Raw genomic sequence first — 23,812 nt, forward strand, 5'->3', positions numbered from 1 at the left:
TTGGACCCAGTTAATTGTTATAAGATATTCCTTTTACACTTAATAAGAAGATAGTGTTATGTATAAATTATTTATATATGTGGATTTATTTTCTAATTTATAGGAATAGATGTGTTACATGATGGGATTCACTCATACCTTCATTCAGGCAACAAATATCTCCTGAGAGCTTGTTAGGCAGTGTAGCAGATTGTAGGGCTATCACGGTCATCAAAAGACAAAATCTCTACCCTTGGAGCTTAAATTCTCTTGGAGAAGGTGGAAAACAAGTCGATGCATACGTAACAAGTTCTCAGTGTTGATACATGCAAAGGAGGAAAATGGAGCAGAACATGAAGAGAGGCTAGCTGACAGCATTATTAATATTGGGCAATATCTATTGATCTGCCATAAATTCTACATGTACTGATTCATTTTATACTCTATCAATGTTAGGAGGTACCCATCTTTACAATTATGATAATATAGTCTTAGAGCTTAGGAAGCTAAGGTAGAGTAAGTTTAGAAACTTGCCCAGTTGGCAGAGCGAGGCAGGCCTTACGCTCAGGCTGTCTGGCTTCAAGTCTCCTTTTCCCTTTGTCTGTGCTGGTTCTTCATTGCTGCTTGTAGGCTTTCTCTAGTTGTGGCAAATGGGCTAATCTTAGTGGCAGTACACAACTTCTCACTGACATGGCTTCTCCGGTTGTGGCACCTGGGCTCTGGAGCACACAGGCTTCAGTACTGTGGCCTGCAGGCTCAGGAGTTGCAGCCTGTGGGCTCTAGGGTATGGGCTCAGTAGTTGTGGCACATGGGTTTACTCGCTCCTTGCCATGTGGGATCTTCCTGGGCCAGGGATGAAACCCTTGTTCTCTGCACTGGCAGGTGGACTTTTAACCATTGGACCACCAGGGAAGTCCCAAGCCTCTAATTTATTGTTATAAATTTTCAAATCACAGGAACATGAAAGGAATAGTATGATGAACACATATACACCTTCACCTGGATTCATTAGCTGTTAGTGTTTTCCCATATTTTTTTCCATCTCTTCTATAATCTGTATTTAGCTGAATTGTTTGTAAGTTGTAGAAATGTTTATTAAAAGTTGGATTTCACCTTTAAATACAAAAATGTACACCTTGTAAGAACAAGGACATTCCCTTATGTGTCCTAACACAGTCATGTCAATCAATAAATTTAACAGTAATATTATACTATTATCTGGTGTGTTTTCAGATTCTCTAATTGTAGCTCCTAGTTATTATTGTCTCTGCTTCTATTGTCCTTTTTTCCCATTTTAATACTTAGTTATAATTTGATTTTATCATTACAATACAGAGGGCCTTCATATTCATATATTCTCATAACCATCCCTGATTTATAAATGAAGACAGAATCTCAGAAATTAATTTTCTGAAAAATATTTCCCCTCCCAACCCTTTTCCCTTGTGACGCCGATATGGACAAACTCGAAGGAAAGTATAAAATCAAATTAGTGATGAGATGTCATCCAAGTCAGAAGCAAGTATGAGTCAGGATGTCAGCCTTAAGTAAGTCCAACCACTTGCACCACAATCCAAAGCTTACTCTTTAGATTTTATGTACTTTTCATGCTAACACGACCTACAAATACCATATTTAATCCTAACTCAGAATTCCCTTTTCGTGGGATCAGACTCCCATCTGGAACACAATTCAGGTTCATATTCATAGATGTGCTCCAGCATTTAGGATACCTGAAAAATGAAAAATTAAAAGCACTGCTCATTCATCTTTGGTGTGTTGTTATCTGACATTGTAAAGTGTTTGATAATTTATCAGCCATCACTCATCAATCTGTTGGTCTCTTAATTTGGAGTGTATTTCTTCTTTGTTCTTTAACTTCAAGTAAAGCCTGAGTTTGGTTCTCTCTCTATAATACTTTTCCAAAATAAATATTTATTGAACTGATCCCTACCACCAAATGTAGTTTCAGATTAATCTTTGGCAGTTAAAAGTTTGTTTTTTCTAATCTTTGGAGTATAACTTTATGAAGATAGATTAATATAAATATCACCTATATCCATATTCTGGGGGAAATAATATGTTGTGTCTTATTTTTCATGAGTTTTCATTCACTGCAAGACATTTATGATATTGAGGAAAATGCACTTGATTGGCCCACTATTTATAGAATTAAACTTGGGAAAGAACCATCACCAGAGCAGGTTCCAGTATTACTAATGTATAAGGTGCAGTTTGCAATTGTTTGAATTTGTGTATTTTCAATTCAGTTCGGTCACTCAGTCATGTCCGACTCTTTGCCACCCCATGAACCACAGCACGCCAGGACTCCCTATCCATCCCCAACTCCCGGAGTCTACCCAAACCCATGTCCATTGAGTCAGTGATGCCATCCAACCATGCCATCCTCTGTCAACCCCTTCTCCTCCTGCCCTCAATCTTTCCCAGCATCAGGGTCTTTTCAAATGAGTCAGTTCTTCACATCAGGTGGCTAAGTATTGGAGTTTCAGCTTCAACATCAGTCCTTGCAATGAACACCCAGGACTGATCTCCTTTAGTATGGACTGGTTGGATCTCCTTGCAGTCCAAGGGACTCTCAAGAGTCTTCTCCAACACCACAGTTCAAAAGCATCAATTCTTCAGTGCACAGCTTTCTTTATAGTCCAACTCTCACACCCATACATGACTACTGGAAAAACATAGCCTTGACTAGACAGACCTTTGTTGACAAAGTAATGTCTCTGCTTTTTAACATGCTGTCTAGGTTGGTCATAACTTTCCTTCTAAGGAGTAAGCGTCTTTCAATTTCTTGGCTGCAATCACCATCTGCAGTGATTTTGGAGCCCAAAAAAATAAACTCTCTCACTGTTTCCACTGTTTCCCCACCTATTTTCCATGAAGTGATGGGACTGGATGCCATGATCTTAGTTTTCTGAATGTTGAGCTTTAAGCCAACTTGTTCACACTCCTTTTTCACTTTCATCAAGAGGCTCTTTAGTTCTTCTTCACTTTCTGCCATAAGCGTGGTGTCATCTGCATATTTGAGGTTATTGATATTTCTCCCGGCAATCTTGATTCCAGCTTGTGTTTCTTCCAGTCCGGCATTTCTCATGGTGTACTCTTCATAGAAGTTAAATAAGCAGGATGACAATATACAGCCTTGACGTACTCCTTTTCCTATTTGGAATCAGTCTGTTGTTCCATGCCCAGTTCTAACTGTTGCTTCCTGGCCTGCATACAGGTTTCTCAGGGGACAGGTCAGGTGGTCTGGTATTCCCATCTCCTACAGAATTTTCCACAGTTTATTGTGATCCACACAGTCAAAGGCTTTAGCATAGTCAGTAAAGCAGAAATAGATATTTTTCTTAAACTCTCTTGCTTTTTCAATGATCCAGCAGATGTTGGCAATTTGATCTCTGGTTCCTCTGCCTTTTCTAAAACCAAATGTGCTGGTAAGATTTTATCTTCAGAGAAAAAGACTTACTGTAAAAGTTTTTTAAGTTTTTCTTTAGTGTACCAACTCCTATGCAGAATGAATGTTGGGAAACTTGACTCAACCATAAAGATTGTTTTAACTTTTCTGTTTAAACCATATTGGGAAAAATAGCTTCATTTTTTGAGAGACTTCCTTAACTAATCCCTCAGTGCAGTTTCTGGAGGCTGTCCTGTGGCAGAGTTGGGGGACATTGAGATCTTTCTGTCCTGACTTGATTCCACCATCTTTCTCAGTCAACGCTCTTTGGAAAGAGCTCTCCCCTTCACCTGGCTATACATGTAAGATACATAAGAAGTCCATGTAAGATACATAAGGATGTCAGAATTCTAATGTGTAAGAGGTTTGTCTACTTCAGTAACAGTTTGCTTAGAAAAATGTCATTCTTTCTGTATCCACAGGTGCAACTTAAAGACACCTTTGAACGTCTTCCTGGTAAAATGAATACTGAATTAGCAGAATCTGGCTTGAACTTAAGTGTTGGACAGAGACAACTGGTGTGACTTGCTCAGACTATTCTCAAGAAAAATCAGATATTGATTATTGACAAAGCCACATCAAACGTGGATCCAAGGTATGGAGCTGAGATCCAGGAAACCTTGAATCTGAATCCTTGAATTCTAAAGGTGGTAAATGGAAAACATTTAGTGATGCTTAGAAATGTTTCTAAGCATTGGGAGAATGGCATTGAAACATGTGAAATGTCATGTATGAAACGAGATTCCAGTCCAGGTTCAATGCACGATGCTGGATGCTCGGGGCTGGTGCACTGGGACGACCCAGAGGGATGGTATGGGGAGGGAGGAGGGAGGAGGGTTCAGGATGGGGAACACATGTATAATTTTTTTTTAATTAAAATTTAATAAAAAAAAAAAGAAATGTTTCTAAGTGTTCTCTTGGCCTCATGGATATTTCTTGATAATATTAATTCCAGAAAACAAAGGAAAAACTAAGACATGTTATAAAGGGTTAATGTTGTTATGAGGCATCCTGAGAGAACTAGATTCCTAAATCCAGCTCATTATAATCTCAAGCAATTTTGAGGGAAGACTATTTTCCATTTTTGAAAAACAGTAAATCTCTAAATAGACTTTTTATACTTAGTTTTTTTTGGAACAAGATTATACATTAAGGTATTGATTTTTAAAAACATTATTAAAAGTATCATGATATTTTTAAGTCAAAAGTCTGCTTTTCCTGCTTTTACTGAACTGAATCAATTTCTTTGATTCTAGAACTGATGAGTTAATACAAAAAAAAATTCATGAGAAATTTGCTCACTGCACTGTGCTGACCATCACACACAGGTTGAGCAATGTCATTGACTGTCAACAGATATCGGTAAGACTCTTACCATTTTAGTTGTTTTCATTTATGTTCAATTTTTCAATGTATCCTTCCTTGTAAAATTTGATACGAACCTCCAGTAATGTAATTTTCTATTAGTTTCTCCTCTTTTTCCTGAAAATTGTTGTTGTTCAGTCGCTCAGTCATGTCTGGTTGTTCATAACCCCATGGAGTTCAGCATACCAGGCCTTCCTGTGCTTCACTATGTCCCAGTTTATTCAAAGTCATATCTGTTGAGCCCATGATGTTGTCCAACCATCTCATCCTCTGTCATCCCCTTCTCCTCCTGCCTTCATTCTTTCCCAGCATCAGAGTATTTTCCAATAAGTCAGCTCTTTGCATCAGGTAGCCAAAGTATTAGAGCTTCAGCTTTAGCATCAGTCCTTCCAATGGATATTCAGGGTTGATTTCCTTTAGGATTGACTGCTTTAATATTCTCTTAGTTCAAGGGACTCTCGAGAGTCTGCTTTATCACCACAGACAGTTTGAAAACATCAATTCTTTGGTGCTCAGCCTTTTTTATGGTCAGACTCTCACATCCATACATGACTACTGTAAAAACCATAAAGCTTTGACTAGATGGACCTTGGTTGGCAAAATAATGTCTCAGCTTTTTAATACGCTGTCTAGGTTTGTCATAGCTTTTCTTCCAAGGAGCAAGCATCTTTTTAATTTCATGGCTGCAGTCACTGTCTATAGTGATTTTGGAGCCCAAGAAAATCGTCTGTCACTGTTTCCATTGTTTCCCCATCTATTTGCCATGAAGTGATGGCACTGGATGCCATAATCTTTGTCTTTTGAATGCTGAGTTTTGAGCCAGCTTTTTTCACTCTCCTCTTTTACTTTCATCAAGAGGCTCTTTAGTTCCTCTTTGATTCTTCCATAAGGGTGGTGTCATCTGCATATCTGAGGTTATTGATATTTCCCCCAGCAATCTTAATTCCAGCTTGAGCTTCATCCAGCCGGACATTTTGCATGATGTACTCTGCATATATGTTAAAGAAGCAGAGTGACAATATACAACCTTGACATCCTTTCCCAAGTTGAACTTTATTTGTATTTCTTGCTTCAGAAATAGACATAGCTTTTTTATTGTACTTCCCAGATACTGTGTTTTTGCGAATTGAGAGCTTATCATAACCCTGCATTGAGCAAGTCTATGGGCGCCATTTTTCAAACAGTATTTCCTCATTCCAATTATCTGTCTCACCTTTTGGTAATTCTCCTTGTATGTCAAACTTTTTCACAGTCATTTTAGTTTCTCTGATGATCTGTAACATCAATGTTACTCCTCTGACTTGCTGAAGTCTCCTCTGTTGATTAGTATTTTTTTAAGCAATGCATTGTTTTTAGGTTAAGGTCTCTACATTGTTTTCTCAGACATAATGCTATTGCATACTTGATAGGCCAGTGTCATGCAAACATAACTTCTGTATGTTCTGGGAAACCAGAACATTCATATGACTCACTTTACTGCCATATTCACTTCATTCTAGTGTTCTGGAACTGTACCCACACTGAGGGATGACTGTACCTCATTCCTTTCTGGAAAACAGGTGACTGTCTATTCTGAAAGCTTTAGTGTGGACATAAAGATGAGTCAATCTGTTTCAAAGCCTATGCTCCAGAGGGCAGGTGACCGGCCTTAAGGAGTAGCTGGGGAAGTGACAGGTGCTGATGAAGGGTATAACCAACAGGGTTGTCACCATAAAGTCCTATCATTGCAAGTAATAAGGTGTAATAGTTACATTTTATTGCAAGTGAATACTTCTGCAGAAAGATAGATGAATATGTTTTTTTAATTCTATTTTTAATTGAATCTAATCCATAAAAATATATTTTTGTTATAAAACAATAAATGTGCAAGGTAGAAATATGAAAATAAAAGAAAATCTCATAAATGGAAGGTTACAAAATACCCACTACCAGGAACTGGCAGTTATATAGTGCTATAATATTATTAGGATAACATTAGAGCCTTTTTAATAATTTGTCTTATTCTGCAAAACAGAATATTTCATTACCAGAATTTTTATGTATTCTTAAGATTCCGCATGTCATTTATTAATTTTCCACAGCTCAGTTCTTAAAGCTGCCTAAAATTTCATCATAGGGATAGAGCATAATTAATCTCAAACTTAGACATCTATATATTTTCCAAATTGTCACTTTTATCAAAAATCTTGAAATGATTAGATGAATTTGGTTTTGTTCACTGTAAGTAAATCAGAGAAAGGGCTTGTTGGGAAACAACTGTGACTTAATTAATAGCTTTGTTTATGTGTTGTCTCTCCGAAGGGAAATGTACCCTGCTTTGGTTCATTAAGCACCATTCATGTGTCAGGCTTAGAATTCGATTTCACAAAGTTCTCTCAATATTAAGTTTATTAAACATGATGAAGTCATAATGACAACTAATATAATCTTCCTTACTTTCTCTGTTGCCACAAAACAATGGAGCAAGACAGACAAATTAGAAATGCTCTTTATCCTAAGACTCACCACTCTCTCTACACTAGAGGGTTCTTCCTGTAGTTTTTGAGAGTAACTGGGTGCTTGTGACCTGCTTTCTCTGCAGCCAACAGCCCAGCTCTTCCCTCCAGTCTCTGCACACTGCCACCTTCATATCACCCGGATTCTCCTGTTGGTGTGAACAAAAGAAGCATGTGACAGTCTGCAGTTGCTCTTACTCTGTTATCTGTGGTCAACACTTTCACTGTCCTCAGAGAATTCTCTGGAAATGAATTATGAAGAACCAAAAGCAGAGCTGAGAAACTCAGATCCTACCTCTTCTGTTTATAGTCCATCTTATGGTTTTATATTATTTGTTTCTTCCTCATCTCAAACCTCTACTTAGAATTTTTCCCACAGAAGTGAAAATTGGAAACGGTTGTTAACATCCCCACCTGACTAAACAGCTCAACCTAACTATAGTTTTACTTAAATTCTATTTTTCATCTTAATGGAACTTTTCTTTCATAAACCTACATGCTTCAATTAGAACATTTGAGAAGAGAAAAGCTCCTCCAAAAATACTCCAAGAGATTTCACTCAAGTTTTCAGAGGAAAGATAGCTAACACTGAGGTAGAAAGAACATTTGGGGAGAAGAAATACTTTATGGAGGGGGCACGCTTGTGTGCAAAGGCAGCAGCTTTGGGAGAGTGGCTGTGGAGGTCACCCTGACCCAGCCTTCATCCCTCCCCAGTGAGAAGAATGATTTACTATTTCAAGACCCAAGACAGAATTTTGAGTTAATACTTACCACATTGTCCAGTCACTGAGAAAATCACAGGCACCCATTTTCCCAATGAGGACCCACCTGCCAGGACTGGACAGCTGTCCCATGTCATCACCTGGCAGCCAGAGACAAATCTGACACTTAGATCTCCCCCTCCCCACTCTGCTAGTTGCACAGTGGGATCTCTCTCCATTGTTGTCATCATTTCCAGCATCTTTCTTATCAGGCTTCTCCTCCATCCTCTCCTGGGCACCTCCACCTCTCGGTGCACTCACCCACCTCTCCCTGCATTCTTTATCTCTGATGACATCCTGCCAGTGAAAATGGATCAAATTATCTTGCAGTGCATCCATTTCATTTTTATGTCTAGGACAGCTGTCTGGAATATCTGCACATAAACAGGCTTCATAAACACGTCTTCATTGAGCTTATGTAACTGACTTACTCATCCAACATAATGTATTTTTACTTAACCTACTAGAGCTTGATAAGCAGTTCAGGGTTGGGGTTCCTGGATAGATCCTAGGGTTTGGCGATTGTTATCATACCAACTTGAATATGTGGTTTAGTTAATAGTTTATCTTGGGTTACAAGAAGAGTTGGGGACCTAACGGGAGATTGTAGGAGCTTTTTCTTATAAGGGATGTTAAAAACCCAAAATTATACCTATTTTTCTGTACATAATGAGAATTTGGATTTGCTTTATGTTTATTTGTTCTGCAATATCTAGAGTCTTTGACCAAACCAGTAAACGTAAAGGCTAAGTTGGTAAAATTCTATTTCTGGCCTTTTTTCAGTCTGTGTCCCATTTCAGCCCTTGTAGCCCCTACATGAGCCTTGGCTTTTAAGTTTGATTAGGTTCCATTTGTATTTGCTTTTATTTATTTTGCTTTGGGAGACTAATCTAAAAAAAATATTGCTGTGATTTATGTCAAAGAGTCTTTTGCCTGTGTTTTCATTTATTTTTATAGTTCCCAGCCTTGTATTAGATCTTGAAGCCATTTTGATTGTTTTTGTGCATGATGTGAGGGAGTGTCTCATTTCATATATTTTCAGGTGTTCAGCTTTCCCAGTACTATATACCATAGAAACTGTCTTTTCTCCAACTCTTGTGTACTGTTTCATAGATTAATTGACGTAGATGTGTGGAGACCAGTGTTTTAAAACTGCAATTTTTCTTCTTCAACATCAGGAGTGGTAGTTATGTGCTATACTTAAGTAGAATTGCACATTTGAGACATCTAACTTGACATGCTCAGATGGTGGCTGAGCCCTGGTGGCTCAGATGGTAAAGATTCCACCTGCAATGCAGGAGACCTGAATTTAATCCCTGGCTCAGGAAGATCCCCTGGAGAAGGAGATGGCTACCCATCTCCAGTATTCTTACATGGACAATTCCATGGACAGAGGAACCTGGTGGACTAGTCTCATGGGGTCATAAAGAGTCAGACATGACTGAGCAACTTTCACGGAACATTTAAATTATTGTGCAGATGTGAAAGTGAAAGTTGTTCAGTCGTGTCCGACTCTTTACCATCCCATGGACTGAAGTCCACCAGGCTCCCCTGTCCATATGATTTTCCAGGCAAGAATACTAGAATGGGTTGCCATGCCCTTCTCCAGGGGATCTTTCCAACCCAGGGATCGAACCTGTGTCTCTTGTGTCTCCTTTATTGCAGGCAGATTCTTTACCCACTGAGTTACCTTGGAAGCCCATTAAGTGGATAAAACAGATTCGATTATTCTTGGACTCTTTTCAGAAAGCTGCCCTTAGCAGTAATTCACAGTAGTAAACAAATGATTAACAGGAAAATGGCATTTATGATACTAATAAATGTTTCCAATTAAATGCAAAGTACTAAATTTACTGTAGTACCTATATGTTGAAAAACAACCTATGTGTTGTTTAGAGTTCCTGCATATTCTGTTCTTAAGAAAAAAAACCAAACAACTTTATTTATTTATTTTAGGCTGTACTGGGTCTTCCTTGCTACACTGACTTTTCTCTAGTTGTAGCGAGTGGGAGCTACTCTTCATTGCCGTGTGCAGACTTCTCATTACATGGGCTCTCTTGTTGCAGAGCATGGGCTCTAGGCATGTAGGCTCAATAGCTGAGGCTCCTGGGCTCTAGACCACAGGTTCTGTAGTTACGGCACATGGGCTTAGTTGCTCTGTGGCATGTGCGAGCTTTCTGGACCAGGGATGGAACACAAGACTCCTGGATTAGTAGGCAGATTCTTTTACCACTGAGCCACCAAGGAAGCCCATCCAGCATATTCTCTTAATGTGCATTTATTTCAAATATGACATAAATGAAGAATTAAATACCACTGAACATCAGAACTGTTTTTATAATTATATCACTTGGGCCAATTGTTTCAGACACTTTTTCCCTGTCCAGAACCATTAACCAAAGTCACTAATAAGTAGAAAGGCAGAGTGAAGGACCCCTTCCTCTCCCTTTCAGTTTGCATTTAGCAGACTTATTAATGAGCAGTAAAAGGGGTGAAAGGGAAGCAGCTGAAGAAAGAAAGAAAGAAACAAGAAAAGAAAGATAATTTGTGGAAACAGATTCAGATCCTAGGCAGTTCAGGTTGGGCTGGACCCATGTGCTCTGTAGGCCATGATCACTGGAATTTGGAGCTCAATTTCTTACTTGCTTCTTTAGTCTTATCCAAAGAGAAAACTGGATTTCTATAGATTTCTTCTGCACAGAGCAGTTTTGTTTTTTTTAATTTTACTTTACTTTTAAACTTTACAATATTGTATTAGTTTTGCCAAATATCGAAATGAATCCGCCAGAGCAGTTTTGCAAAAGCTGCTTATGTACCAGCTCCTTTTGCCAAGCTTTCTCTCTCAGAAGAATAAACTGCAACCATATTCAGCTTCAAGAAGCATCTCAACCCATTGGACAAGGATTCTGTTCCTCTTAGAAGCTGGCATAATCCAGGATCCTTAAGAAATCCTGGAAGCCTTTGCTTTTTTCCCCAAATATTGCTCATATCCTCAAATAGACCATTAATTTGTTGTCAGGGCACTGCTCTCTGGTTTGTATGACACCAACCTACTTTTTAGGTAAATGGAGTTTGATTTTCTTGAATGAAGATATTTGCCAACTCTGTGTATCTGTATAAATTTCCTCAAAGCTCAGAGTCTGAGTGCTGAAAGTGCTAATGATAAAACCCCAAATGCCCTGAACATAAAAGAAGATGCTATAGACTACTAGTAGTCATAGTCTAAAGCTTCTATTTTCTTTCTTTCCTATAACATTATAATATCAAAAGGTCAGGTTATTCCTTTGTCTGCCTAGTAAAACAAATTAATCAAACTATTAAAACATCAGCCAGCCCTACCACCCAAATAGATTTTCTCTGTTTCCCTATCCTGCCACTTTTTGAAATATTGTCTGAGTTATAATATGTTACTTGGAGACATTATGTACTAATGGGTTTCTTTTTGCTGTTTACAGGTTTTGGATTCAGGGAAACGGAAAGAAACTGGTCAGCCAAATGATTTGCTGCAGAATAGAAACAGTCTGTTTTACAAAATGGTGCAACATCTGGGCAAGGAGAAAGTAGCTGTCCTCATTGAAAGGGCAAAATAGGACAGGGAGTTGTCATTAAAGTTTGTCTCCAGGTTCACTCTTCACAAGATCTCTATCAGGGGTCTGATAACAAGCACTCTGTGGCCTTATAAACCTCCAGAGACTAAGCTTCATGAGTGGGTATTAACAGCACAAGGCGGGTTAAGAGCAGGTCTGCTGAGAATCTGCAGCAGAGGTGGGGGTGTGGTCAGGATGTGTGCACCCTTCTGTGTGCACACACATATGCCTGTGACAGAGATTTCAGATTGGACTTCCACACTTCTGGACTCTGGGTTCAGAGTCTCATAGAGCACAGAACACTCTCATTTTGCAGACCCTTTACATTCATTCTGATTGATGCTCAGCATATTTGTGATGCAAGTTCTGTCAAGGAATATCCAGGAAATTTGAGAGTTCAGGGGACAATTTTTGAAATATTTTGATTCTAGGAAGATCTTCCAGGGAAAGGTGTAGTTCTCTTCTGTTTTCTAATCTGTAAGGAAAACTTCTTCCTCTACCTTATAGAAGATGAAATTGTCATCAGGACAAACCAAGAACTCACAATACCTTCACACTGTAGTCTGAATGATGCTTGAAGGTTTACAAAGCAGTTTCTCAAGATGAGGTGTGTGAAGCACTAAGCACTGTGCATGGTGTGAGGAAGGTGCTCGATGGGTAACATTCAGGTCACGTGACATCTTCCTAACAAAGCTGAGATAGTAACTGAGGTCTAGGTTAGGAGACTTAGTCATTGTCATACAGCCATCTGTAAGTTTTTCTGGAAGAAGGTGGGAGTGGGAATAGGGTTGATGGGAAGATGGAGGGAAGGAAGGTCTGGTGTTCTTGACCCTTGACATGCAGGGTTGGGGTGGGATGAGGCTTCCAGCTGCCTGTGGTGAGGTTTCTCCATAGAAAATTTATCTCTGAGTATTAAATTATGGGTATATTTTCTATTCTCATATTTTTGTGCATTTCCCAGATTTTCACTTGTAAGCAGAGTAGAATAAGGTTATTTTAAATAAGGTAATATTAAGTAATAATATTAAGTAATATTTTAAATGTCTTAAAGAAAACATGTCCCAGTATCTTAAGTACCACTATATGAAACATTTATCTAAAATGTGGCCTTAGTTCATCACTGTCTCATCTCAGCCCTCCTTAGAAATGAGGAAATGAAGAGGAGTACCTTCCACTGCTCATAGTGTGGGAGACTTCCTGGGTTGCAGACCTGGTTGAAGAGGTAGCAGAGTTAGAGTTTGTACTTAGGTTTAGGGACAAGGAAGTCTGTTCTGAACATTTCCCAAGTACTTATATTGTATGCAACTATAGAGTGTGTGTGTTAGTCGTCAATTCATGTTTGACTCTGCAACACCATTGTCTGTAGCCTGCCAGTCTCCTCTGTCCATGGAATTTTGCAGGCAAGAACACTGGAGTGGGTTGCCATTCCCTTCTCCAGGGGATCTTCCCAACCCAGGGATTGAACTCCAGTCTCCCACATTGAGGACAAATTCTTTACCATCTGAGCCATATATATCACCCTATATATTTTTTTAGTGCCTGAAATTCACAGAGCACTTTCATTAATTCGAGTGTCTGCCAGTCATTGAAGATTTGATAAGCATTTGTCATTTTCTGGGTGACAAAATTGCAAAACAACCAGGAATCTCTCAAACCGTTTTGGTCTTTCCACCTTAGGTATTTCACATCAGAAAGGGGTGAAATACACACACTTTTGACACACAGTCAAAAGTCTTCATTTAAACACTGTGCCAAAGTCTTCATTTAAACCCTGTGTTTTCATTGTGTGTTATCAAGACATTGAGTAATGAGAAGTAGATCACAGAACTTCTGATAGGTCCAGATAACATAAGATATGTTTCAACAACCTCATTTTACAGGTAATGAAACTAAAGCCCCTTAGAAGGAAGGTGGCCCTATGTATATAGTTGGTGTGAAGTTAGTTTGCAGCAGATACAAAATTAGAAATCTTTTCTTTTGGTAAATGTTTTAAATCAAGTGTAACATACATATAAAAACAGACATGGGTCATAGAATTAGAAATCTCGTGCTTCCTGGTCTAGTAATCCTGAACCTACTCTAACAGTATTCAGGGTAAGTTACATTTGTGTAGTTCTTCTCAATTTATTTTACATTGTTCTCACATGTATGATTTCACATAATCTCATGATGGTCCATTTGTATCCATGTCATGGTTGGGGAGAGTGGGTTCAGGGCTCACCCAAGGCCACAGAGCTGGTCCAGGGAGCACAGAGGGGCTCTCTCATCTGATTGCTGGGGGAGGCTGAGGGCCACCCTAGGTACTGTGTTCTGTGTCAATTCTGAGAACACTGCTTCTTTCACGTGGTAGCCAAGATGGGCCCATCATCCAAGTTCACAGAGTGGCAGAACCTCACTCTTGAGTTGCAGTCCTGCCACTGGGTCAGGCCACCTCTACAGAAAAAAAAAAAAATGCATTTCTTGATCCTCATCCCAGTTGAACATCTTCTTGACATTATTTCTGTATACTCTGCATCCTCTTAGGTAAGCTCTCAGATTATCATGTTTTTGGATGTGCAAGCATCAGATACCCATGCATTGTTCAGAGCTATAACACCAGGAGCATTAGCCTAAGTCAACAAAATTTTCACTCTAATAGAACAGAATTCATTCGTCTGAAAAGAAAACTCAATAGCTGAGAAAAGATGCTTCCAAGTCACATTTTAAAAAATACATAGTTCAGGTGAATCACTGATTCACTGTCTGATTGACCCTTTTAGATGATCCATGAGATAGCAGAGAAATTACCTTTCAGGTACACAAAGCTGAAGGGGCATTAGTTTGCTAGGACTGCCATACAAAGTGCCACAGAGTAGATGGCTTAAACAACATAAATTTATTTTCTCCCAGCCCTGCAGGATGGACATCTGAGGTCAAGGTGTCAGTAGGGTTGGTTTCCTTTGAGGTCTCTCTCCTTGGCTTGGAGATGCCATCTTCCCTCTGTGTCGTCACAGGGCCTTCCCTCTGTACCTATGTCCTGATCTTCTCTTCTTGTAAGAACTCCAGTCTATTAGATTAGGACTCATCTGTTTGACTTCATTTTAACTTTTTGCCTCTTTAAAGAGCCTGTTCCAAATGCAGTCACATGCTGAGATACTGGCAGGTTTAGGACTTCAACATGTAAAATTGTAGGGGACACAATTCAACTCAAAGAATAAATGCCTGTCAATCATTCTGTTCTGTGATGAAGCAGACCTCGTTGAAGTTTTTTTTGAAGTTTCTTTGCTCCTGGTTTGTAACAAAGGTGTTATTAATCTATTCATGAAATCACTTAATACAGCCCAGAAGTTACAAAATCCCAATATCCTAGTTCTAGGTGCCTGGACCAGTTTGAATCTATGGAGGAGGTATTTAGCATCCATGTGGCCTTGTGTCCCCCGAGGCCTCTCTGCCTCAGGTCCTCACCTGTGTGTAGAGCAGGGATTACAGTTCTGCCAGTTTCTTCACATTCATTACAGGGATCAGATAAGAGAGCAGTTGCTTAAATGCTTTGAGACTTTAGAGTGTTTTACAGTATAAAAGTGGGATCATTTTTCCAACCTGAAGAATGGGAGAAAATAATAGCAAATGAAACAACTGACAAAGGGTTAATTTCCAAAATATACAAGCTGCCCATGTAAGGCTTCCCTAGTGACTAAGATGGTAAAGAATCTGCCTGCAATGAGGGAGAACCCTGCAATGTACAAAACCCAGGTTCAATCCCTGGGTCAGGAAGATCTTCTGGAGTAGGAAATGGCAACTCACTTCAGTATTCTTGCCTGGAGATTCCCATAGACAGAGGAGCCTGGTGAGCTACAGCCCATTGGGTCGCAAAGAGTCGGACACAACTGAGATGCTAACATTACCACACTTCCATGCAAGTCAGTTCCAGGAAAACAAACAACCCAATCAAAAAGTGGGGAAAGACATAAGCATACATTTATCCAAAGAAGATATACAGATGGCTAACAAACACATGAAAAGATGCTCAACATTGCTTATTACTAGAGAAATGCAAATCAAAACCACAGTGAGATATCACCTCACATCAGCCAGAATGGCCATCATCAAAAAGTCTACAAACACTAAATGCTGGAGAGGGTGTTGAGAAAAGGGAACCCTCTTTCACTACTGGTGGGAATGTAAGTTGATACAGCCACTATGGAATACAGTATGGATATTCCTTTAAAAATTAGGAATAAAACAACCATATGACACAGCAATCTCACTCCTAGGCATATACCCTGAGGAAACCAAAATTGAAAAACACATATGTACTCCAATGTGGTAGCAGCACCATTTACAATAGCTAGAACATGGAAGCAACCTAGATGTCCATTGACAGATGAATGTCAGATTGTTGGCACGTGTCAAAAGTTTGGCACATATACACAGTGGAATATTACTCAGCCATAAAAAGGAATGTATTTGAGTCAGTTCTAATGAGGTGGATAAACCTAGAGCCTATTATACAGAGTGAAGTCAGTCAGAACGAGAAAAACAAGTATCACATACTAACGTGTATATATGGAGTCTAGAAAGATGGTACTGATGAAATTATTTGCAGGGCAGCAATGGAGACATAGACACAGAGAACACTTATGGGCCTGGTGGGATGGGGGGAGGAAGGAGAGGGTGGGATGTATGAAGAGAATAACATGGAAACTTACGTTACCATATGTAAAACAGATAGCCAATGGGAATTTGCTGTATGATTCAGGAAACTCAAACCTGGGCTCTGCAACAATCTAGAGAGGTGGGATGGGGAGGGAACATGTATACCTAAGGCTGGTTCATGTTGGTGTTTGGCAGAAACCAACACTGTTCTATAAAGCAATTATCCTTCAGTTTAAAAAAAATAAAATTAAAAAAATAGGGGAAGGCTCTAGGCTCTGTAAAAGCTGTAGTCAAAAGCCTTGGCTCCCAACAATAAAACAAATATACCCATAATTCTTCTACATAGCTTCAGAGACACTAAATCAGGGATCCCCAACCACTGGACCACAGACTTGTACCGATCCATGGGCCACACAACAGGAAGTGAGTGGTGGGCGAGTGAGCAAAGCTTCATCTGCCACTCCCCATCATTCATATTACACCTGAGAGTAATCACTCATATTACACCTCCCCCAACTCCCCTCCCACCCTGTCCTGTCTGTGGACAGCTTGTCTTCCATTCAACTGGGTTCCTGGTGCCAAAAAGGTTGGGGACTGCTGGTGTAAGTAATTAAAAGGTATTTTTAATAATAAGTTTGAAAACAAATGATACATATACTGCTACAAAATTTTAAATCTTTAAAAAATACTTTTTAAGGATTTATGAACAGAAAGTAAATCAACCTCCACTCCTGTCATTACACAGCTCCTCCCCAGGTGGAGCCCCAGCACCACTGTTGACTGTCTTGTTGACTGTTCTGTGCATCAGGAAGAACTTGTGAACATGTGGTCTTCCTGTTTTTAAGCATAGATGATAGCTGTTCTTTCCTTTTTTTCAGCTATTATATCTCAGATTATATCAATGCATATAGTTGTCTCATTCCTTTTATGGCTACATAGTCTTACAGTTTCTCCATTTCCTACTCCTTATTTTCAATACTTGTCAAGCAGAGTTTTTAAAACAGAGGGATTACAATCTGATATTAACATCCAAATGTGTTGTGCTCATATTATGAGAAACCCTTGGGCAGACAGTATTAATAGATTTACCAGCCTCTTTGTTACCCTGTGTTTATCTCCAGGCTTTGAATTAGTAAAATGACTTTACTTATCAATTTGCTCTAGTGATAAAACTTATTTGTTAATCAGAATGATCAGAACTCTAGCGGATCTACATGTTGTTTGGCATTAAGTTCAGCCCCACTGAGGGTTCTAATGGGGCTACTTCCTCCGTAGAATAAACACACCTGTTTTTTTAAATTATGCCTCCAGTAGTGAAATGATTTGCTTCAAATGAAGAAGTAGACCTAGAAATGTGTTGCCTTAGGAGAAGGGCTTTAAAACTCTTAAACATTTTGTTTTTGTATTTCCCCACCCCCAGGTGCATTTTGAAGGAAATAGCCAGATATCACTCACAGTGACTATGTGGCTTTATGAATGTAATGAATGTCCAGTGGACAGCCCTCAGCCTTAACAAATTTTGAGTCAACACTGTGATTCTACCATGAGTTCATGTCTATTCCGAAGGCATTTTTCCAATAGGTTTTTGCACTGCATAAATTGTACTTTTTTTGCATTAACAACAAATATTTACATATCACAAGATGTTTATTTTTTTTCTATAATTTTTTCTTCCTTCTTCACTCAGTGATTTCAAGCTCTTGCAAAAGGATTTATTATCTTTATTTATATCTTACAGTATTTTCTTTTTTATCCAAATCAGAGTGCAGGCCACCAATAAACCTGTCTCCCAGGTTTTGTGTCTTGAAAGACTCCAGAGCCAAACTCATTTTCTAAGATTTGAGACAAAGTTGTCACAGTTTTTTTTTTTTTTTTTTACTGTTTCCAGAATTACTTTCCAATTATGTCAGGGCTTCTGTTTACTTGAAGACTATGTGAAGTTGCTGTTTTGTGTCACTGCTGCTGCTGCTAAGTCGCTTTAGTCATGTCCGACTCTGTGAGACCCCATAGACGGCAGCCCACCAGGCTTCCCGTCCCTGGGGTTCTCCAGGCAAGAACACTGGAGTGGGTTGCCATTTCCTTCTCCAGTGCATGAAAGTGAAAAGTGAAAGTGAAGTCGCTCAGTCGTGTCTAACTCTAGCGACCCCATGGACTGTAGTCTACCAGGCTCCTCCATCCATGGGATTTTCTAGGCAAAAATACTGGAGTGGGGTGCCATTGCTTTCTCCGTTCCTTTAAAACTATGATCCATTTTTCCACTCAAAGATCTCTGGTTAAAATACTAGAGATAACTAATAGGAAAAACATACGATACATGTAGTTTAAGTGATATTATAGGAGAGAGGTGTTGCCCTCCAAAAAAACTATGGTTAAAATATAGGACAATATTTTATGTTCATCTCCTGTGTCCCCTGCATTGCAGGCAGATTCTTTACCATTGAGCCACTGGGGAAGACCTCTAAAAGAGAAGAAAGAGAAAATATGCTTTCTCAAAGTAGGAACCCTTCCTGGGATTTGCTCATGAAGGACAAACGTGTGCTATGACTGTCTTCTAGATACAGGATTTTTTTTTTTTTTACATTAAAAAAATGTGGTAAAACATATAACATAAAATTTGTCACATAACCATTTTAAATCATACAATTCAGTGGCATTAATCATGTTTACAAGATTGTGCAACCATCATTGTCTAGGTAACTTTTGGTAAAGGTTGTTATTTCTGCAGAGTCATTCTGGTACGTTTCATTTTCCTAGAAGTGGATTTGTTTCCTGTGAGTTTTGAGCTTCACTGGCATAAATGTATTCACAGTATCTTATATGCTTAATCTCTGCAGCATCTTTGTCCTTTTGGCTTTTAGTTTTCTTTAAGCTTTCCCTTTTTTATTAACAATCTTGCATAACTTTTTCCTATTTTCAAAAAAGTCAACTTTTTTGTTTTATTGAGGCTCTGGTTTTTTTTGTTGTTGTTTTTTCTTCTAATTCTTCACATCATTTTTCCTTTCCTTTGAGATTTTTTTCCTCTTAACTCTTTAATTGGAAACATTAATAATGTCATTATTTTTCTAATACAAGTATATGAAGCTTACATTTTTTTCTGAGATCCACTTTAGCCACAACCTACAAGTTTTGATACTTAGTACAATCAATAGTCAAAGTATTATGTATTTTCTAAATACTAATTTAATTCATTAACTCTATCTTTTATCTATGAGTTATTCATAAGTATAATGTTTTCTAAGTTTCAAATGCTAGTGGATTTTTTTCTATTAGATTGAACCATGTGGAACTGCTAACATTCAGTCTTTTTGTAAGCTATAAAGGCACTTTCATATGGTTAAACATAATCATTTTCTTTTGTTATTAATATATAACTTAATTTCATTTTGGTCAGACAACATTAGATTGTGGATTTTAAACCAAAGGTAACCACATTCACACAAAAAGTCCTTGTTTCTACCATTTTGTATTTTATTTGGGGGTCTTATAATGTTATAAATATGTATGTAACCAGTAATTTTCAAATAAAAATGCTCCCCAAATACTGGAATGTTTTCTGATACATGCAGGTTGGTTCTCTAGGATGCAGACTCAGATGAAGTTTAGTGCTGGAATGTGTATCAGGGGTACCCTTGGGGTCAACACTGTGGAATCAGGAGGGACGAAATGGGATAGGGCAGAGGAACATTGGCCAGATGACCTTAGCTGACCACATGGGGGTCTGGAGTGATGATGGCTTTCCAGGGTTGTCCTGACACATCCAATGGCCAGGCTGCCATACTTCCCCCTGGATGGGTAGTGCACAGAGGCTACTCCCGGAGGGGCTGGTCATTTAAACTTGCCCACTGGAAGCACTTCCAGCAGCTGGACAGCGAGTCCTTGAAGGGAGGTCAGGACAGCACGTTTCCCTGTTTCCCCCACAGCATGTATCACAGCTCCAGAGGTAGGTGATGAGGGTGTACTGTGGGGGAAACTCTTGATGACTAATATGTAAGTCAAAACAGTGATTTAGTGATTCTCCTCAATACCCTCTGGTCTAAAAAATAGAGGCAAAGGTCCATATAGGGGAGATATCCTCATTCTCCAGGGTCAGCCCAGTTGTCACCTCTTCTAGGAAGTCATCATCCTAGGTAACTCATATTTCCGTAGAACCCTGAGTGCCTCTCGTTTGTTAAACTGAACCGTGCTTGGTTAGTGTCCTGTTGTCACCATCCTGAGATACTTCATCTGTAAACAAGGGGTCTATTCTTTCCTTTGTGCACTGCTTCTATATGGTGTAGCCTAGAGGTTAAAGCATCTGCCTCCAATGCAGGAGACCTGGGTTTGAGACCTGGGTTTGATCCCTGGGTCGGGAAGAGCCCTTGGAAAAGGAAATGGCAACCCACTCCAGTATTCTTGCCTGGAGAATCCCATGGGCAGTGGGCTACAGTCCACAGCTTGCAAAGACTCAGACACAACTGAGCGAATTCACTTTCACTTTCACCCTGATTGTGAGTGTTCACACGTGGTCTGTTTTCTCATTAAATCAAGTGAGAAAAAGACTTGGAATTATGCCCTATTCACTTTTTAATTACATCTTCCAGCATAGTGTGCATCATGTAGGGGGTGCTCAGTAAATGTTTGTTGAATGAATAAATATTGACTGAGAACAAACCTTCCTTTTCAAATTTATAATTTTGAAATTCTAAGAGGTAGCCTGGGATAACAGACAGCCTGGTTTTAGAATCAGTCACACTGACCTACCTGTCAGTTCTTTCTCTGCTCTCACCAGCAGTGTGGGTGCCCAAAGAATGTACTGTCCAGAGTGGGACACTTGAGAGTGATGGGAAACTCATAACCAGCCAAGATTCCAGGGAAATGAACTGGCACCATCCTTGATAAAGTGGGCTCTGGACACCCTATAGCCATGTAGACTTAGTTTCATGCTTGGGAGGGTATCTTAACCTCTGCCTCTCAGCTACTTTGTCTAGAAAATGAATATAATTCCTACTCTTGAACCATTGCTTTGGTTAGGATGATGGATGGACCAAGAGCATCCAAAGACACAGGGTGCAATCACTGACCTTGGTGATTCTTAATCACAAAGAGAAAAGAGCAAAATGGGTGTGGATGAAGGAGGTTTGTGGACTGTAGAAGGTGTATTTGAGGAGGTCCTCATCTGATGGGCTAAACCAGACTGTTCCTCCTTCACATGTAGTTAAAATGACACAAGCACACGGGGAGGAGCACAAGCTCTGGAGTCAGCCTTCCAAGGGCAAAATCTTGCTCCTCCAGACACTAATGGTTTAGATACGAGTTCAGCTGCCTGCTGCTGCTAAGTCGCTTCAGTCATGTCTGACTCTGTGCGACCTCATAGGCGGCAGCCCACCAGGCTCCCGCATCCCTGAGATTCTCCAGGCAAGAACACTGGAGTGGGTTGCCATTTCCTTCTCCAATGCATGAAAGTGAAAAGTGAAAGTGAAGTCGCTCAGTCGTGCCCGACTCTTCTCGACCCCATGGACTGCAGCCTACCAGGCTCCTCCGCCCATGGGATTTTCCAGGCAAGAGTACTGGAGTGGGGTGCCATTGCCTTCTCCGCAGCTGCCTGCTAATCATGGGCTTTTAAGGCTTGGAAGCCCACGGTGCTTCAGTGTCTTTATCTGAAAGTTGAAGTGGGGATAGTATGACTCTCAGAGGGCTGTGGCAAAGATTAACTATGGCAATGACACTCCCAATGTGATCTGTGAACTAGTGCCTGTCCGTGAACTGTTTGTAACCAGGTTAGAAGTGAGTATAGGAAACTAAAGAAAGCTGGAAACTCAGAGCCACCAACTATGGCTGTGACATCCACACTTAGGATGGTGGGATCCTGAACATCCCAGAGACCAGTGTGACTGTTGCACTTGCAGGGGGAGGGGCACAGGTCTGAGCTGCACACTAGCAGTGCAGAGTGGATCACTGATTAGGTAGCAATGGACTGAAAATGTGAAATTAAATAAAACTGTGAGGTGAGAAACACTGCTTTTGAACAATGCCGGATGTGTGATTAGCTGTCGATCAGTACTACCCTCTCCAGCACTACATTCTTTATTGTTATCATCTTACTTAGGCTTAAAATGAGACCATATGGGCTTTCAAAAGGTCATACTGTACATTATCAATATTTTTAATAGCATTAAAAAGTTGGAAATAATTAAATTTCTCTTTACATTTAGAGATCCCCCCTCCAAGCTAATATTGTGGATGTATTTATATTGATGCTATTCTTGAATCAGCAACATGGTCCTAAAGTTGAAGATCAGATTAGATCAGATCAGTCACTCAGTCCTGTCCGACTCTTTGCGACCCCATGAATCGCAGCACGCCAGGCCTCCCTGTCCATCACCAACTCCCGGAGTTCACTCAGACTCATGTCCATCGAGTCAGTGATGCCATCCAGCCATCTCATCCTCTGGAAACACAACAGGCTACTTTAAAACTCTTCAGAGTTTTTTAAACACAAGATTTTATGTGTGAGCTCTTAATTTTCCTTTAAAAACAGAAAGACTAGAGCTTAACTGAGCTTTTGTTTTTTAAACCTAATGTTCTAAGCAATTTTTTTTTCTGAAAACTAAAACAGCAATTTGTGTTGAAAACTGGGATAAACATATATTTATTTGAATTTAGACCTAAAAAATAACATTACAAGAAGGAATAACATGCGCAGCACTATGGAACCTCCATCTGTGCTCCAGACCCATCTGACTTGCCTTAGGAGTCAAACTGGGATTGTGTGTTTGTGTGTGTGTGTGTGTTTTAAGAAGAACCAAGGTTAAGACACACTAAGAATGTTTTACACAAAGTTTACATTGAATGGTTCTGACTAAATTCACTCATTCGCTCAGCAACCATGCTCACAAGTATCCATCCCAATAGGTGGAAGCTTGGGGTATTCCAAAACAGTGTTTGATCCAAAATATAATCATATTTAATTCTGGAGAGCATTATGTGAAAAACATTTTTTAAATTACATTTTGCAGACTATCTAGACAAAGAATGAGTCTCTTAGATGTAACATTAGAAATGTCATGAGTAATGATAAACAGAGGATTGAGGGTTTTAAAACCCTATATTTCACAACAATAAAATTTTTTTTAATCTGAATTTATATTGATTCCAATAAGACAGAAAATAGGAGGAAGGGAAAGCTTTTTTGCAGTAGAATGCCAACTCACAAATCTAAACAGATTGACATAAAAGTACCATATGGCAGCCATCGTCATAAATAATTCAGACAAATTTCATCATTGGATGAATAGACAGTGAATGTTTGAAGGTTGTGGGAGACATGGAATTTTCATGGACTCAAAATATTTTCTCAGATAAATTCTTTAGGGAAGAATTATATTTTTAAGTAGAAAAATCTGGCAAACACCAGGCTAAGCAAGTAACCAGAGTAAACATTACTAATAATGAACCTAATGACACCCTTAGCTTTTTTTCATGTTTCTTTAAAAATTCATTTAAGTATAGTTGACTTACAATGTGTTAACTTCTGCTGTA

At 39.3% G+C, this 23,812-nt stretch overlaps 1 protein-coding gene across 1 annotated transcript in view; it reads left to right on the forward strand.

Moving 5' to 3' along the window:
- LOC133258039 (ATP-binding cassette sub-family C member 4-like) overlaps positions 1-11,699 on the forward strand; it is a 138,809-nt gene extending 127,110 nt beyond the window's left edge. Inside the window, 3 exon segments of the mRNA XM_061434374.1 lie at positions 3,874-4,046; positions 4,708-4,813; positions 11,528-11,699. Of these exon segments, the coding sequence (XP_061290358.1) occupies positions 3,874-4,046; positions 4,708-4,813; positions 11,528-11,662 (414 nt within the window). The 3' untranslated portion in view covers positions 11,663-11,699.
- The last annotated feature ends 12,113 nt before the right edge of the window (positions 11,700-23,812 follow it).

This window comes from Bos javanicus, chromosome 12 (assembly GCF_032452875.1).
Source record: "Bos javanicus breed banteng chromosome 12, ARS-OSU_banteng_1.0, whole genome shotgun sequence".
NCBI classification, from domain to species: domain Eukaryota; kingdom Metazoa; phylum Chordata; class Mammalia; order Artiodactyla; family Bovidae; genus Bos; species Bos javanicus.